Source organism: Schistosoma mansoni, assembly GCF_000237925.1.
Source record: "Schistosoma mansoni, WGS project CABG00000000 data, supercontig 0239, strain Puerto Rico, whole genome shotgun sequence".
NCBI classification, from domain to species: domain Eukaryota; kingdom Metazoa; phylum Platyhelminthes; class Trematoda; order Strigeidida; family Schistosomatidae; genus Schistosoma; species Schistosoma mansoni.
The window spans coordinates 168059-184628 of record NW_017386103.1 but is presented as its reverse complement, the minus strand read 5'-3'; the positions used below and the strand labels follow the sequence as shown (position 1 = coordinate 184628).

Sequence of the window (16570 nt, the reverse complement as noted above, 5' to 3'; positions counted from 1 at the left end):
GTCAGACAATGATAGTTTTCTTGACTTAAGTGCAAAATTTGACTGTCTTGGCCGAGAGGTTCTGTGGCAGTGTTTGTCATTCAGAAGCGTACTTTAGAAACACACAAGCCTTTTGAAGGCTCTTTACTCGGACACTAACAGTCAAATCAAAGCTTATGGCGAACTGTCATCTGATTTCGCAACCTCAAGTGGTGTCCAACACGGTTGTAAACCATCTTCATTTCTGTTTAATTTCATCATACACCTACTGCTGGAAATAATGTTCTCGTCGACTGAATTCTCAGGAATTTGATCTTCCAGATGGTTCACTTATCGACTTACAATACACAGGTGACACAGTTTTGTTTGGTGAAGACTGATAAAATCCAGAGTCCTTTGGTAGCACTTAGCAACAATGCTAGGATATTTGGAATGCATCTCTCCCTTTCTAAATACAAGTTGTTGCTTCAGGACTGGCTTGCATCAACACCTGAACTAAAGATAAAGAGTGAAGTAGTCGCACACGTAGACAACTTCACTTATCTTGGAAGTCTGATCAGCCCTAATGGGTTGATGTCTGACGAAGTCTCAGCACGGATTCAGAAAGCTCGCCTGGCTTTTGCCGACTTACGTCACCTATGACGAAGACGAGATATCCGTCTATCGATTAAGGTATGAGTATACTGAGCAGCAGTTCGCTCTGTTCTACTTTACGGCTGCGAAACATGGCCATTAAGAGTAGAAGATACTCGTAGGTTACTAGTATTTGACAACAGATGTCTTAGAAATATTGCTCGCATCTGCTGGGATCACCGTATAAACAAAAGTGAGGTTAGACGCAGGATATTAGGGAATGATGGTAAATCAGTTGATAAGGTTGTGAATCTTCATCAACTGAGATGATTGGGCTACGTGTTACGTATGCCTGAACACCGATTACAACGACGCGCAACGCTGACTAATGTTGAAGACAGATGGTATAAAGTTAGTGGCAGACAAACCGAAATTTGGCATCAGTCCTTGAAGTCACTAACTTCTGGTCTAAGACATGTTGGTAGATGCAGACTACTTGGCTAGAGTCCGCGTGACTATCGTAACCAGTGGTTGGAAACTCTGAGTAACATGGCTCAGAATCTATCACAGTGTGTATACACTCTTTATCTTCCCTCATACCATGAGATTAAAATGGCTTTATACCTTTCCTTCTACGAACAAATTCTTTCTTCTTGTACTACATCCTTAAATGCAATAATTTTTTGATATATTACTACCATTGAAGTAGCTACTTCTATCAATATGGTGTTTATATTCTTGTGTTAATGAGAAGTGGGAACTTCGCCCGATGTGCCTGATGCTACGTTGTAGTTGACAAGAAAACTGTTATAATTGTATTTTTGCTGCTATATAAACGACCCAGCGATTCCTATTGCTTAGTATTCTTATACGATGACACTCGACAAGATCCCAAAATCAGAACACGTTGAACAGGAAAGAAATTGTATTCAAAATAATAATGGTATGTGAATAGCAATCAGCAATCAGCAATCAATAGTTTAAATATCGTTCATATATTGATAGTATATGCATAAGAAGCTTATAGATTTTTCTGCAATAATATGCCCGGGCTGATCGGTTTAAAATTAACCAATCAGCGCGCAGCAACACCATCATGCATAAAACATGCTTAATCCAATCTATATCCCACTAACAAAAACACTAGTTAATTTTTGGAATTATACAAGTGTACAAAAGTCGTAGTGTAATCTACAATACCATGACCTTCTTCAAAAAACAATAACAATGGAAATAAGTTAATTTAAAAGATGAGGACGGAGAACTTCCAATACACAACAAAACTCATGTTATTCCATTCATTTTTCTGAAATTTCTCAATCCCTAAAACTAAGCCAATATTGATCACATCACTGCTAATCAAGCATTTTTCCATATGAAATCGAGATCCCTGATGTAAAATTAATTTTAATTAAATGAAATCCAACTAAAACCATCTTTGATTTCATCAGTAGAGCAGAGGTTTAATGTGGTTTGTTTAACATATAACCACAGCCGTAGGTTCGAACCCCGCTTACCTACTTTTTTGAGAAACTGCATAGTTTAACTAGCCCTTACAGTAAGATTGTTTCTCGTGACCAAGTACACAAATCTTCCCCTGATAAATGACTTAAGAAATGTAGTTTTAACACGTCAATTAAATAATAAACAATCTTACCTAGTTAAATGCATCCTATTGTTTATAACTGGTTTTGAAATATTGTTATTATGCGATAATTGTGAGAGTTGAGCGTTTTGACGTAATAAATCTAGTTCTTGACGAAGTTCCTCCATTTCATCTAATAATCTTAAGTAATCCACTTTTGACACGACCTCATTTACTTCTTTTTCTTCCTCTTGTTTTATGTATGGTGTGGTTTTCAAATCACTATTCCACCCTAAAACATCATTTGTTAAATCGGATAGATTAGCACAACTGAATGGAGTAACGACAGTTTCATTTGGCAATGATTTTCTAGGTGTACTAGATAGTGCTGGAGACACTGAATCCAATACTTCTCCCACTAGAAAAAAACGAAGTCATTAAAAGCAGATTATTAAGAAAAGTCTAACTTAAACAATTAAACATTACAGTTTGAATTAAACTAATTAATTAAAATCCATCTATTGCGTGGAGTTTAATTACTGCGATCAAATAGATGTGATCATTAAAACAAACGGAATGGGTGTATAAGTTGTTAAGGTGATTAGTTTGAATTTTAAAATACAAACAAAATGAAAAATCATTAAAAAATTCAAAGAATGATAATACTGATAATAATATTGAAATTTCTTGGGTTGAAATATGATTAGATACATCGTATACATTCCTTTCGGTGCACTGAATTAATGTCGGTATTCAAACAGCCAACACAAATTAACTATATAGTAAGGCAATAGTAAATTTTATTTTAAAAAGTTTATAGCGACTATTATTATTGCCATCATTACCACTATTATTATTATTATTATTATTATTATTACTAGTAGTAGTAGTAGTAGTAGTAGTAATGCTAGTACTAATAGTAGTCATACAATACGCCTTAATTACAAACTAACTATAATGAACTTAAATGATATTTATATCTAATTACAATTGAAGTAAATGCTCTGCGAACATCAAAGAAAAAAGCGCAAGCGCATGACAGTATATTGCAAGTAAATGCTTCAGCAGCTATTAAATAAACTTGAATAATTTTAATTTAAAATAAAACACGAAACTAAATAACTATGGTGAGAACGCTACAATATCTCCTCGTAAAGCATATATACTATGAATTATTTGGGTGAGTATAATACTGTAAATCAACAATCAAGTATTGTCTGCTTAAAGTAAAGTATGTGGAGTGAGTTTGGACCTGTAACTAAAACGTAATTGTATGCCCTAAATATATATCATGTTGGTAAACTGATATAATGACAAAAGGCAAATGAAAAAAGTGGTATCCATAACAAAAATATATTAGAATATAGGGCCAAAAATAAAAACCTGCCTTCCTTCAGTCTGATAGTCATTAGGATCTAATAGGAAATAAATTGTTATCAATTTGTTGCAGGAATAACCTTGAGTAATTCCAATATCTGTTGCACTTAGTAACGTTGACAGACCATGAAAAAAAGGGCTCGGAACAAACAAATTGGCATATCAACTAACATAAATGAAAATTTTTTTTAAATAACAACAAAAACTGTTGTGAATTCTGTTTCTCGAGTATTCACTGATTAGCCATGCCACAGAAAATACTGAACTCTATAAATATGCAATGAAATTATTAATTGTTTTCATAATGTGAGGGTTTAGTTTCGTAAAACCTCCAAACATTATTCTCATGAATATTACACAGTTTGTTGATCACGCGCCTAAAAGCGGAAAACAGCCTTATATTTTGGATTAGCACACAATATCGTTTGTAATTTTCTGCATTTACACCACTACATCAAAATGTCAAGTGATTGAAGGCAGATGATAAGGGACTCTGGACTTATTTTTTGTGATACTTGGCAATCGTCAGCAAAGTGTATCAGTAATCTTGCAAAATGAATGACAGTATTCGATTAGTACTAAAAGAACTAGACAAACATGATATCAGTCACTACTTATTGATCGATCAATTGTATTTAAACCAGTTAAAAAAATTCCATTTTTCATGAATAACCTGTAGATTTGTTATGTAGTTAGCGTTCATGGTGATCCATGGTACAGTACTCTGAAGAAGTGGCTTATGCTAAGTCACGAAACATTGGAAATCCAATTTCCCACTCATTGAGATATTACAAATATATCGTGTTTTATCAATAACTTTCCACCAAATTATCAAGCCCAAACCTTGGTACTAATACTATCAATTAAACCCTTACAGTTTCATACTATACACTGTAACATATGAAAACATACTGAATAAACACAGACAGTTAGTTAGTGTTATATACACTAAAGGCAATTCACTGAAACGATCAATTTTATGATTTATAGTAAGACGATGCGATTATTTAGAGAATATCAAACATTCTAACCAAAAACCTACATGAATAACAGTAACTAGAAAAGTTTGTTTTGGTACTTACGCTAGATGCGACAGACTATTAATTATGTCAATCGGAAATAACAATATATTCCGGCATTTAAAATGTCACGATTAAATGGATAATATCTTATTCTAATAGAATTAGATCGATACATACTGACCAATAACATCCATTTATAGATTATGAAAACCAATAAAATTACCTAGAGTAAGTACATGAATGTCTTGTACATGTAAAATGTGAAAATGTTATTATATCACCAATGGGAGATAGCAGACAGCATTCCTTTTTCCCTTAAACAATCTTGAAGCTATTAATATATTGAAATTTGAAGGACTTATATTTAAAGCAACTAGTTAGTTCACGATGTAAATTATGTATATTCACTGCAATGATCAACATTTTAGAATGCAATTCTTTTAATGAATACTCTGATGGATTGTATAGTTTACTTTTAAAATTAGACTTCATTATTAACATGCTTTAACATTTATAATCTAAGCAATAAAATACCGAAGTAAACTGGGCTTAAAACTTCATAAGGGTGGTGAAAATTAGATTTCTAGTAAATTAATCAGGAATGATGCTTTGATACTTCTCCATCCTTATTTTCTGACAACAGAAAAATAAGTTGAAGATTTTATAGTGCTTTATTTTTGAAACATAAAACGTGATTTTGAAGCCTTCAAACCAGATTATATGTAGCCGTAGGTTCAATATATAACGGAGTTAAAATTTGATTCCAATTTTTGAGAGTACACTACTAATGAATACAATCCCAACGAGTGAAAGTATTTTTATATCAGTGATTTATCACTGTAAACTGCTACTTTGTCCTAGATAGGGAAATGTGCAATAAACTTTCGGGTTCCGTAATGTGTATGATAACGCTCAGCTGCTAATATAAAATTTTACTCTTAATATTTCACAACTTCAGTCAATGCGACCTATCAAATAATGATCGTTTGGTCTTATTTAACGGACATCTATCGTAGCTTAGAAAGTGGTTATCTAAAATAGCAGACTGAATTTTCATCTCCAACAGCCTATATCTTCGTTATGTAATGCACAGTTGCATAGTAAATTATGTTGATATGATAAATGGATAATTGAAAAACTACTTAACTAATGTATGTTGACATACGCCGTGAAATTATTTACCATTTGTTAGTATAAGTTCTGTTTGACTTCCGTTTTTATGCACTCAATTATTTGACAGTTTTAAAATTTTGATATGATCATTGAGCTGGATAATAATTTAAACATCATGGAACATTTATTTATTTATTTATTTAAACACAGAAATATTGGTACAAAGGGGCACGGTGTGGGCAACCGGGAAGTGATAACTGCCCTCATACCTCTAACAACACTCAAGACCACTGTATTCATAATCAATCTCCTTCTTCACTTCCTACTATTCCTTCTACCTTGACTTTCAACACTAAACTTCCTCTCTCGGTTTCCTCCTCAAGTGTCGCCATGGCCAACGATTCTAGTGCGCGAAACGCTGTCCCAGGTCTACTAAAACCTCGCTCCAAACTACACATTGGAGCTTTCAACGTACGTACCCTATGTCAAATCGGTCAACAGGCCTCCATAGCTAAAACCCTAGAATCTCGTACCATTGATGTATGCTGTGTCTCCGAAACACGCATACAGGATCCCAGTGTGGTCATTCACTTGACCTCACCTCGCCAAAATGGACAGCCAACGAAATACACCCTCCGTGTATCTGGCGACCCGTTGGCTAGTTCTCGCGGACTTGCAGGTGTAGGCATAGCACTAAGTACAAGGGCAGAACAGGCACTACTAGAATGGATCCCCGTTAACAGTCGCCTGTGTGCTGTCCGGCTAAATGGCTCCGTAAGAACTCGGAAGGATAGGGACACACGTCGTTGCCTTTTCGTCGTTTCTGCCTACGCTCCCACTGACTGCAGCCATGATGAAGTAAAAGATGACTTTTACAGAAAACTCTGAGCTTCTTCAGAAAGCTAAGCGCACAGACATAGTAGTCGTAGCGGGTGACTTTAATGCCCAGGTAGGCAGCTTAAATCAAACAGAAAGACATTTAGGTGGGTGTTTTAGTATTCCGGCTCAACGAACCGATAATGGTGATCGTCTGTTGCAACTATGCTCAGACAATCGTTTATTTTTAGCAAGCACTAATTTTAAGCATAAGGAGAGACATCGTCTAACATGGCGACCACCTGCACCAAACCAACGATGGACTCAAATAGACCATATTGTCATCAGTCATCGTTGGAGAGGCTCAATAGAAGATTGTCGCTCGTATTGGAATACTTGTTTAGACTCTGATCACGCTTTAATACGAGCGCGCATTTGTCTGCGCCTCAATGGACGCAGGAAAAGTACACTAAGAAGACCCATTAGGATTGAACTGGAGGACGAGAAAGCCAAATGCGAATTCCAGAAACAACTGAGTTCACATCTAGGCAGTTCTGTAAACGAGACTGACCCAGATGCTGCTTGGAAAGACATACGAACAGCTGTGGAAACAGCAGTAACATCTATTAGTCATTTAAACCATAGGGCTCCAAAAAACCAGTGGATTTCCTCTAAGTCTATTTCACTGATGGATTCGCGTAAACTCATCCCATCAGGCTCTGAACACGACGAAGAGCGTAAACAAATTAGATCTAGGTTAACTAAAAGTCTAAGGAACGATCGTGAGCAGCGGTGGGCAACGAAAGCAAAAGAGATGGAAAAAGCAGCGGCTGTAGGCAACACCAGGCAACTATTCAGACTAATAAAAGAAACCGGAATTAAGAAGTCAAGTGTAAGTGAGACAATCTCGGAAAAAGACGGAACCCTTATCTGCTCTCAACCCAAACGTTTAGAACGATGGGCGGAACACTTTAAGGAGCAGTTTAGCTGGCCTTCAGCTACTGCACAACTACCCACTATTCCTAGAAAACCTGAATGGAACATTGAGGTAGGCCCCCCGACCCTACTTGAAGTTCAAAAGGCTATAGGTAATCCGAAACGAGGAAAAGCAGCTGGTCCAGATGGATTGGTTCCAGAGGTCTTTAAATATGGTGGTCCAATTTTAGCGACTAGGTTGACTAATATTCTGGCTAAAATCTGGGAGACGGATGTAATCCCATCCGACTGGTCACAATCACTGATTGTCCCAATATATAAAAAGGGGTCCAAATCATCCTGCGATAACCATAGAGGGATTAGTCTGACTAACATAGTATCTAAAATACTAGCCTCAATAATTATCGGGCGCCTAACTAAGACTCGTGAACTGCAAACACGAGAAAATCAGGCTGGCTTCAGACCTGGTCGTGGCTGTATCGACCACATATTCACCATTCGTCAAGTTTTAGAGCACAGACACGCTTATCGGCGTCCGACAATGATAGTTTTTCTTGACTTGAAAGCAGCATTTGACTCTGTAGACCGAGAGGCTCTGTGGCAGTGTCTGTCATTGAAAGGTGTACCTGAGAAGTACATAAACCTTTTGAAGGCTCTTTACTTGAACACTATTAGTCGAGTAAGAGCTTATGGCGAACTGTCATATGATTTTACAACCTCAAGTGGTGTCCGTCAAGGCTGTCCACTATCCCCGTTTTTGTTTAACTTCATTATAGACCTGTTGCTGCAAATAACACTCTCTTCGACTGAATCTACAGGAATTGATCTCCTACCAGGGGGACCACTAAGCGACTTAGAATACGCAGATGACATAGTCCTGTTTGGTGAAGACGCTGGCAAAATGCAGAGTCTTCTGTTGGAACTCAGTAATAATGCCAGGATGTTTGGGATGCGTTTCTCCCCATCCAAATGTAAATTGTTACTCCAGGACTGGCCTGCGTCAACACCCGAACTAAGGATAGGGAGTGAAGTAGTCGAACGCGTCGACAACTTCACTTATCTTGGAAGTCTGATCAGCCCTAATGGGTTGGTGTCTGACGAAATCTCTGCATGGATTCAAAAAGCTCGTTTGGCTTTTGCCAACTTACGTCACCTATGGCGTAGACGAGATATCCGTCTATCAATTAAGGGACGAGTATACTGCGCAGCAGTTCGCTCTGTTCTACTTTACGGCTGTGAAACATGGCCATTAAGAGTAGAAGATACTCGTAGGTTACTAGTATTTGACAACAGATGTCTTAGAAATATTGCTCGCATCTGCTGGGATCACCGGGTAAGTAATGGTGAGGTTAGACGCAGGGTATTAGGGAACGATGGTAAATCAGTTGATGAGGTGATGAATCTTCATCGACTGAGATGGTTGGGCCATGTGTTACGTATGCCTGAACACCGATTACCACGACGCGCTATGATGACTAGTATTGGGGACGGTTGGAAGAGAGTTAGGGGCGGCCAAACCAAAACATGGCATCAGTGTTTGAAGTCACTAACTTCTAGCCTGAGCCATGTTGGTAGATGCAGACTACCTGGTTGGGGTCCGCGTGACTATCGTAACCAATGGTTGGAGACTCTAGGTGACATGGCTCAGAATCGATCACAATGGCGTAGGTGTATACACTCTTTATCTTCCCTTAAACCTTGAGACTAAAATTGCTTCATATCTCTCTTCCTTCCTATACTATATCCTTATATACAACCTATAATTTATATACTACTACCAACACTAAATTAACTACTATGAATCCGGTGTTGATCTTGTTGTGCTAACGAGGTATGGCAACTTGGACTGATGCATATATGTGCCTGGTCCTACGTTGTAGCTGACTGACTGAGATAAATATGCGCCATACAAATCTCATTTAATTTATGTGAGGGCTGTGATACTGTTCGGGTGCCCAAACAGAAGCAGGTGGTTTTCTAAGGGCCCACACTCGGAGCTTTTGACCCAAAGGTCTGATCCACAAAGCAGTGGAGCATCGTAGGGAGATGCAGTCCCATGGTAGCCGGTGATCAATGATTGGTTCATATGCCTTTTGTTCCCTCAGGATATTGGAACCTATGTTCACCATTAGTTTTGAATCAGGGTTTTCCAACTTCCCTAGGCGGGCTTTCCGTGTCCACCAAACCGGTCAAAGCGCCGGACATTCGCTTTTCGTCCTCTCAATTTCGTAAACAACACCCCCACCACGAGAAGGCAGTGAGTAAGACTTCCCTGACAGAGGCTATATACGCGTGACCATGTGAGAGCATTTCGAGAGGGAGAGCGGACCTTCCCCACTATCGGACGTACCAGGGCATTTGAGGGCCATGAAACAATTTCACCAACAAAAAAACATTGGTTTTCTATCAAATAATTTCTAAATCATACATTGTAACAGTTTGTCTAATGAGCATAACTTTTTTTCCAGCACTATTCATTCCCTTTAAATAAGCTAATGTAGCATAATGCTTTATATCACAGCTTAAAATAGAAATAATCAATTGATGACAGTATTATCAAATTATCTCCACAGGTGATTATATAAGTAATTAAAAAAACAAAGAGGTTATATTTATTAAACAAAATAAGGTATTAAAATTGCTTAAGGTGTTTAATTAAGCTTGAAAGTTTAAAATGAATTAAACCCTGTAGATAAGGACAAAACAGCAAGAAATATATAGAGAGATTTTAAGAATAAGCTTTTTAACTACAAATGAAAGCAACCAATTAATTGACTAGACAAAAAGTTGAAGCATAATACACATTGAAATTCTATTTTATTCAGTTGAAATAAATTTTATCCAAAACCCTTTTGTTCGGAATAATCAACGTCTAATAAATAAAAAAATATGAACTAGTGAAAAAAGCTGTAGAACGTGAATGAACAAACTCAACTAATTTATTGATTTATTCTTAATAGTTTAATTAAGTTCATATGTAACGGAACAAATCATGATTAGCAGATCAGTCAGTCAGTCAGCTACAACGTAAGACCAGGCACATTTATGCATCGGTCCAAGTTGCCATACCTCATTACCACAACAAGATGAACACCGAAATCATAGAAGTAGTTAATTTAGTGGTGGTAGTATATAAAAGAAAGGTTGTATATAAGGATACAGTATAGGAAGGAAAAAAGTTATGAAGCAATTTTAATCTCAAGGTAAATGAAACAAACTTGATACTTTATCCACAATTAACTTATTGAGATAGAAAGTAAAATAAAGATATTTCACATATAATTTCATGAGTGGATTCGGCACAAAATAATCTGATAAATTTTGAGACAGATGAAAGTTTAAAAATATCTAGCTTAAATAAGAAACACTCTAAATATTAATCTAAAGGCTAACAGACTTAGAAGAAGAATGTTCAAATTTTCCGACTACTGGAATAAACAACATTTACATGGAAGATATTTTGCCAATTTCAAACTTCAGAGTAAACAGATTATCTCATGTGCTGTAATAAGCTATATATTGTAATGACAGCTTAAATTATCGCTCTTATTACTCGTAAAATACAATACGATAATATGAGTTCTTATAAGAAACTTCAGATAACTTGGAAACATTATTTAACTTCGAAACACATGAAACCTACTGTTTTTGACTTGTTATACTGGTTTGAGGAGGGATAGCTTACATGAGCAACTAAACCTTTCAATGCCTTTTCATGAAAGGATATATTTTGGATTATGTGTAAAATAATAAAAATAAGAATGATCAAAATGAACAATTTACCGAAAGAAGGCGAACTAGATGAGGTTACATTATCCATATCTTTGGAGAAGACATTATCTTCCATTGATGATTCCATGGGACATTCTTGATTATGTCGAATATCTGCATCATTATTCGCAGCAGTGGAGATTTCTTTTTCTGCCTCTACATTCGATTCTTTATTTTCTACAAGGAGATCTAGATTATTTTCACCCAAGTCGACGGCAGCCGTCATTTCGGATAAATGCTTGTCAGTTTCGTCATCTGTATCTTCATCCAATGAATCGAAATCGTCATAAGAAAAGGCAGTCAAAGTTGTGTAATTTCTAGAATGATTCTGTCAAAAATAAGTCATGGATCAATATGCAAGTTAATGCTAAACAAGCATTTGCTACAAAAATGTCAATACATAAAGCAGTTACCTCGTGTTTCAATAGAATGTTTAGTGCGAAATTGATTAGCGTCAGAACGATAGTAAAATACATAAGTGAAATACACTATGCCACTATCCCCTAGTTATGTAAAGTTTATGAACAAATTGATCTAGTTTTCTCATAAAATACTATATAAGCTTTAAGAACAACATAATTGCAAGTGATTTACTACGAACCAGGCTACAAACGTGGAATTACACCAGTTAGCAATCACGCATCATTTGACAGATATGGTACTAGTCAACCAGTGCATTCTTAGTTCGCTTGATGGTAATGAAGAAACTGATGTTTAGGCACAAACTACACAAACTGACAAAGTTATACCTAAAACTATATTCATTTGCGTTACAAATACTACAGGTTGTACACTGTCAACATTCATTGTATGCAAAAACGTTTCTGTAAAAATACTTAATGCGAAAAGTAGTAAGTGATTAGAAAATTACGAATTGAACTGAATTACCTGTAGAGGTTTTTTGAAAGCTAAAGGCATGAAAGTTTGGGATGGATTTGAAATGACATTCTGATGACCAAGAATCCCTGGTTCTCTTGAGTGAGCTTGCTTATCCTTTTCACTGACAGGTTTGCATGAATTAACGCTACGTGTGGCAGCAATAACTGCACGTTCCGCTGCTCGAACACGTTCTTTTGCTTCCACAAGTTCTGCATCCCGACTATTTCGCAACTCATTCATCTGAGCTTCTAACAACCTCTTACTAAGTACAAGTTCTGTAACTGAAACGAAAAACAGAAAATGGAATCAGACTTCAAACACTTTATATATCTATTGTGGTAGTAAGATATTTAAGAATGAAACAATAAAGGAATGTATTAAATAACATAAGCATACAAGAGTTGAAGTTAAAAAAAAACAGGTGGAATTAGCTTATTTCAAAGAAAGAACCGTGTGTGATGGGCTGCATGTTTTATAGTAAACAATTAGTAGTAGCTTTAAAAACATTTTTCAAGTTTTGTGTACCAAAACGACTCCAAATAAGGCCAGTGCGTAACTATTTGTTACCGGAAACCTAACAAAATTATACCACATAAGTGACTTTCTCTCAGGAATGAAATATGTACTAAGTGAAAGGAATATTGATGACATGCTTTGTGTTATTAGTATTAGAAAAAGATATTACCCGGAAAGTCAATTATATTTGGCAAAATCCATTTCACTCATTTTTGGAGTTTCATCAGTCCTAGTGGGTTGGTAGCGGATAAAATCTAGGAACGGTTCCAGAAAGCTCGTTTGGCTCTTTCTGAATTTCGTCACCGGTACTTCGAATGTGTTCATCTTCCTATTGAAGAGTGTATTGTGCAGAGCCTTACTTTGTTCACTTTATGGCTGTAAAATGAGGTCTATGAAAGCAGAAGACATGTAAATATTTAACCATAGAGCAATTCTTTCGAACGTTGAAATTACCAAACGAGTACTGTTGGCATTAGGCGCACGTTTATAAGAAAGACGAACAATTCGGTTGAAAAAGTCATAAACATTTATCGATTGATGCGGCTAGAACAGGTGTTATGCATCCCTAACCATCCAGTACCACGACTTGCAATGCCGGTTACCTCTGGAATACATTGAATTAAGCTAAGACTGTACAAGTCAAACTATAGCAAAGAACCACTAATTCACTGAGTGCTTATTTGAGGGGTACAGAAAGCCACAGACTTTCTGAATTAAACTCACAGAATATCTGTGATGTATATTTGGATTCGTTGAGCAATACAGCTCAAAACCGACGGAAGTAGTGCCTCTATATTTGTTTTATGTCTTCATTCAGGTGTTATTATTGACTTTGCAGTCTTAAACTTCTTTTTTTTTTGCTTCATATGTTGTTGATTCCTTTTTTCTATGTTCCTATGTGAAGCGTGACAACTTGGACAAATACATATTTATCAGATCATACGTTAACTGTGACCGATGACAATTTTTTACAGACAAGACTAATGAAAATGAGAACTTAAGAACACTAACTACAGACCTTTCTACTTGGTCGAAAAGCACTACCTATCCAGTGCAATCCGTTAACGTCAGGTTGTAGTGAATGACAATATTGAAAATGTCTGGATAGAGTTAATATCCGGACCTGGGTAATTCGGTCTAACAAGTTAGGGGAGAATTCCGAACTTTATTAACAATTTAATACCACTGAAACAGATGAATTAAATATTTCTACAAAAAGGACTGTGACGCTTGAAAGTCTTTGAAAACGTGACCGCTTTTCTATATTATCGATTAGAAACGGGATTGACCAATGTACTAGATATAGTAATCCACATAGTTTCAGACAAATCAGTTATTAGGAAGAAAACAAACTTTTCAGTCTACTAAAATGAAATAATATTAACTTATGGACATATAACAGCCTCTCATATAAAGATATTTTTCTACACAGCGTGAAATAATTGTAGTTTCGAAATAAAAATTTTGGTAAAAGTAAAAGGTGCAATAACGACGGACCTCTAGTCGTCACACTTCTGAAGTTATCAACAAACAGAGAAACGAAGACATTTTAACAAAGACCTTTAATTTGAGTTAAAGAGAAATTATCTCTTCTTATCTTTACATATTCTAAGTGAGATTTCCAAAACAAAAGGACTTACTTTGTTCATCCGCCGCCTGCAAAGCTGCATGCAGACGTCGGTTATTTTCTGTGGCTCGTTCTAAACGAAAATGGACTTCAGACATGCATTCCGAATCCTCTAATTCCGAACGAATTTGTTGCAGTGCTTCTAACTCAACAGAGAGATTCGCCTTCAGTTGTAATGCACTCTGTATTTCTTCCAAAAGTTCTAATGTTAAAAAGGAAACAAAAAGACTTGTAGTATCTTGCAATGTAATCAGAAAGCGCCCCGTCTTTAACATGCGATACCGGTGGAAGTAAAGTATTTTCATGTGTTGCAAGTAATTTATATTATTACTTACGTGCGAAGTGACCACCAATGACGACAGACAAACGTGAAGAGATAAAGCTTTGGTGTAAAAAATACACGTCACCACATTTCGCAACATAATTGTCAGGGACCGACGGAAAAGAATTCACAAAAATAAACCATACAAAAATACACTATATGGTCAGTGAAACAAGATACACTCATCATTCAAAAATTCAAAGCTATTTTGTAAGGCATCTCTAACCACCCTTTCATGTTGGCTAGTTGGCTTTATTTAGCTACAATACTGTTTTGAGGCTGTAGGTTAGTTGTTAAAATGCGTTTACAGGACCCATTCAGATGAGTTAACACGGACCTTCCATCTGTGATTGGGGTTAGATATACAAAGCACCAGTAGTTGAGTGTAGATTTTTACCATACCACCAGTAGCTGACAGAAGAACAAATCATCTGCAATTACTTACATGCTAATGCTACCAGTACCCGAGTCATAATTCTTAATTACGTCTAAACCTAGATAGTAGAGTTGAAGCAAGTGGTTAACAGCAATGAATATATTTGATTCAAAATTACGTAAATAAACGAATAACAAAGCATGAGCGAAGAAACAGAAATATGGCTCTCACTATTAATGGCTAGCGAAAATGCATTATTTGATTATTAGGATTTCTGAGCGGGATAGTTTTCGTTCTCACGATTCAAAGAGTATCTATAGTCTCCATGTTCAAATGCAACCTCATCTCATTAAACTTAAGGATGGCGACAGATCTGGCTCCCTACATATTATGCACATGAAAGTATTAGCTTCCTCCTATATTTAGGATACCCGAATCCTGACCGTTACCAAATTGAGACTGAGTATGTGACCATGCCCAAACAACCAATAAAACGGGAAATAGAGGCGAGCAAAGAGGAAAGTATGTTCGAAAATAAAAGGAAAATAATAATGAAATGCGCCAAACTGTCTGCTTTTTCGACTGTCCGGGGAAAATAAAGAGGACTTTCCCATTATGTCACTCTGTTTCAAATGTCGAGTCATGATGCTTTCATATCAACAAATATGAAGCTCCTTAACTAGTAAACGCATAAAACTGCTTTCTTATGTATATTGCTACAAACTACTATTGGGAATGTGACATACCATTGTACGACGGTTGTCTTACGTCCCCAGACCTTGGTCTAGATGTGTTTGTAATGCCGTAGTTTTCTCCGCTGAATAATCCAGAAAACCGAAGCTGTAAAGCGGCGTACTTTTCTTCGTATCTTCTGCTCCACTCCGACAAAACCTGAGACAGACTAGTATCTTTTCCTGCGGACAGTTCATGATAGACCACCTCCATGGAGCCAGCTGTTTTCGAGACGATGAATCAAGCGTCTTTCACAAGGACCGACCTTGATGTTCAATGTCTTAGAAGCACGGATTGTAGAGCTAATATCAATTCTTGAAGAGCTTCAGTAATAATTGTTGTGAAAATTTCCAGTAATAACCACTCAATTCTTTCTTCAAAAGGATGGGAAAGGTGATAACACGCCAGATTCAAAAGTTTTTTCAGCAATTTGAAAATTATCTGTTCATCTTTAGTCCTTGTGGCTGACAACAAAAATAATGTAACTATTTCCTTGTGAAAATATTGTATTCTGATTACAGGAACCTGGTTGAGGTACTTCTGAACCTATCTGATAGCTCACTGTCCGTTTCTAGGAAGAGATCAGTATCGATGTCGAATAATTACAAAACTATCAATTAAGGAAGCTGATTTACCACCACACTTATACTCATCGCTTATTCTAACATGTCATTAACGCTATATGAGTGTGTATGTTCTCAAAGCTGTCTTGCCAAACTGATATACTTAAAAACTATTCAGGTCTTTCAAGGAAACATACATTTACGTATATCTCCTCCAACTATTCAAATTTTCGTATGGATTGCTGCCATCCACATTTTTCTATCTTTATCTACTACATCAATTTTTGCTACACCTCCGAGCTACTTTCCTCGCATCTTATATTCGAAGTGACAGTTACTACACCCCCTTCCTTTTGATTGCGTTGTTCAACGAACCATTTTTA

General features: G+C 36.4%; 1 protein-coding gene across 1 annotated transcript; it reads right to left on the bottom strand.

Annotated features, from left to right (window-relative positions):
- Window positions 1-10070: 10070 nt before the first annotated feature.
- On the bottom strand, window positions 10071-15847 carry Smp_149650 (hypothetical protein; the record flags this gene model as incomplete). Its single annotated transcript, XM_018792623.1, has 5 exons — window positions 15639-15847; window positions 14208-14396; window positions 12061-12332; window positions 11185-11500; window positions 10071-10087 (listed from the first exon to the last, which is right to left on the bottom strand). Exons 1-5 carry the CDS (start codon window positions 15835-15837, stop codon window positions 10071-10073), a joined length of 993 nt encoding a protein of 330 aa, XP_018644241.1. The 5' UTR covers window positions 15838-15847.
- Between the last annotated feature and the right edge of the window lie 723 nt (window positions 15848-16570).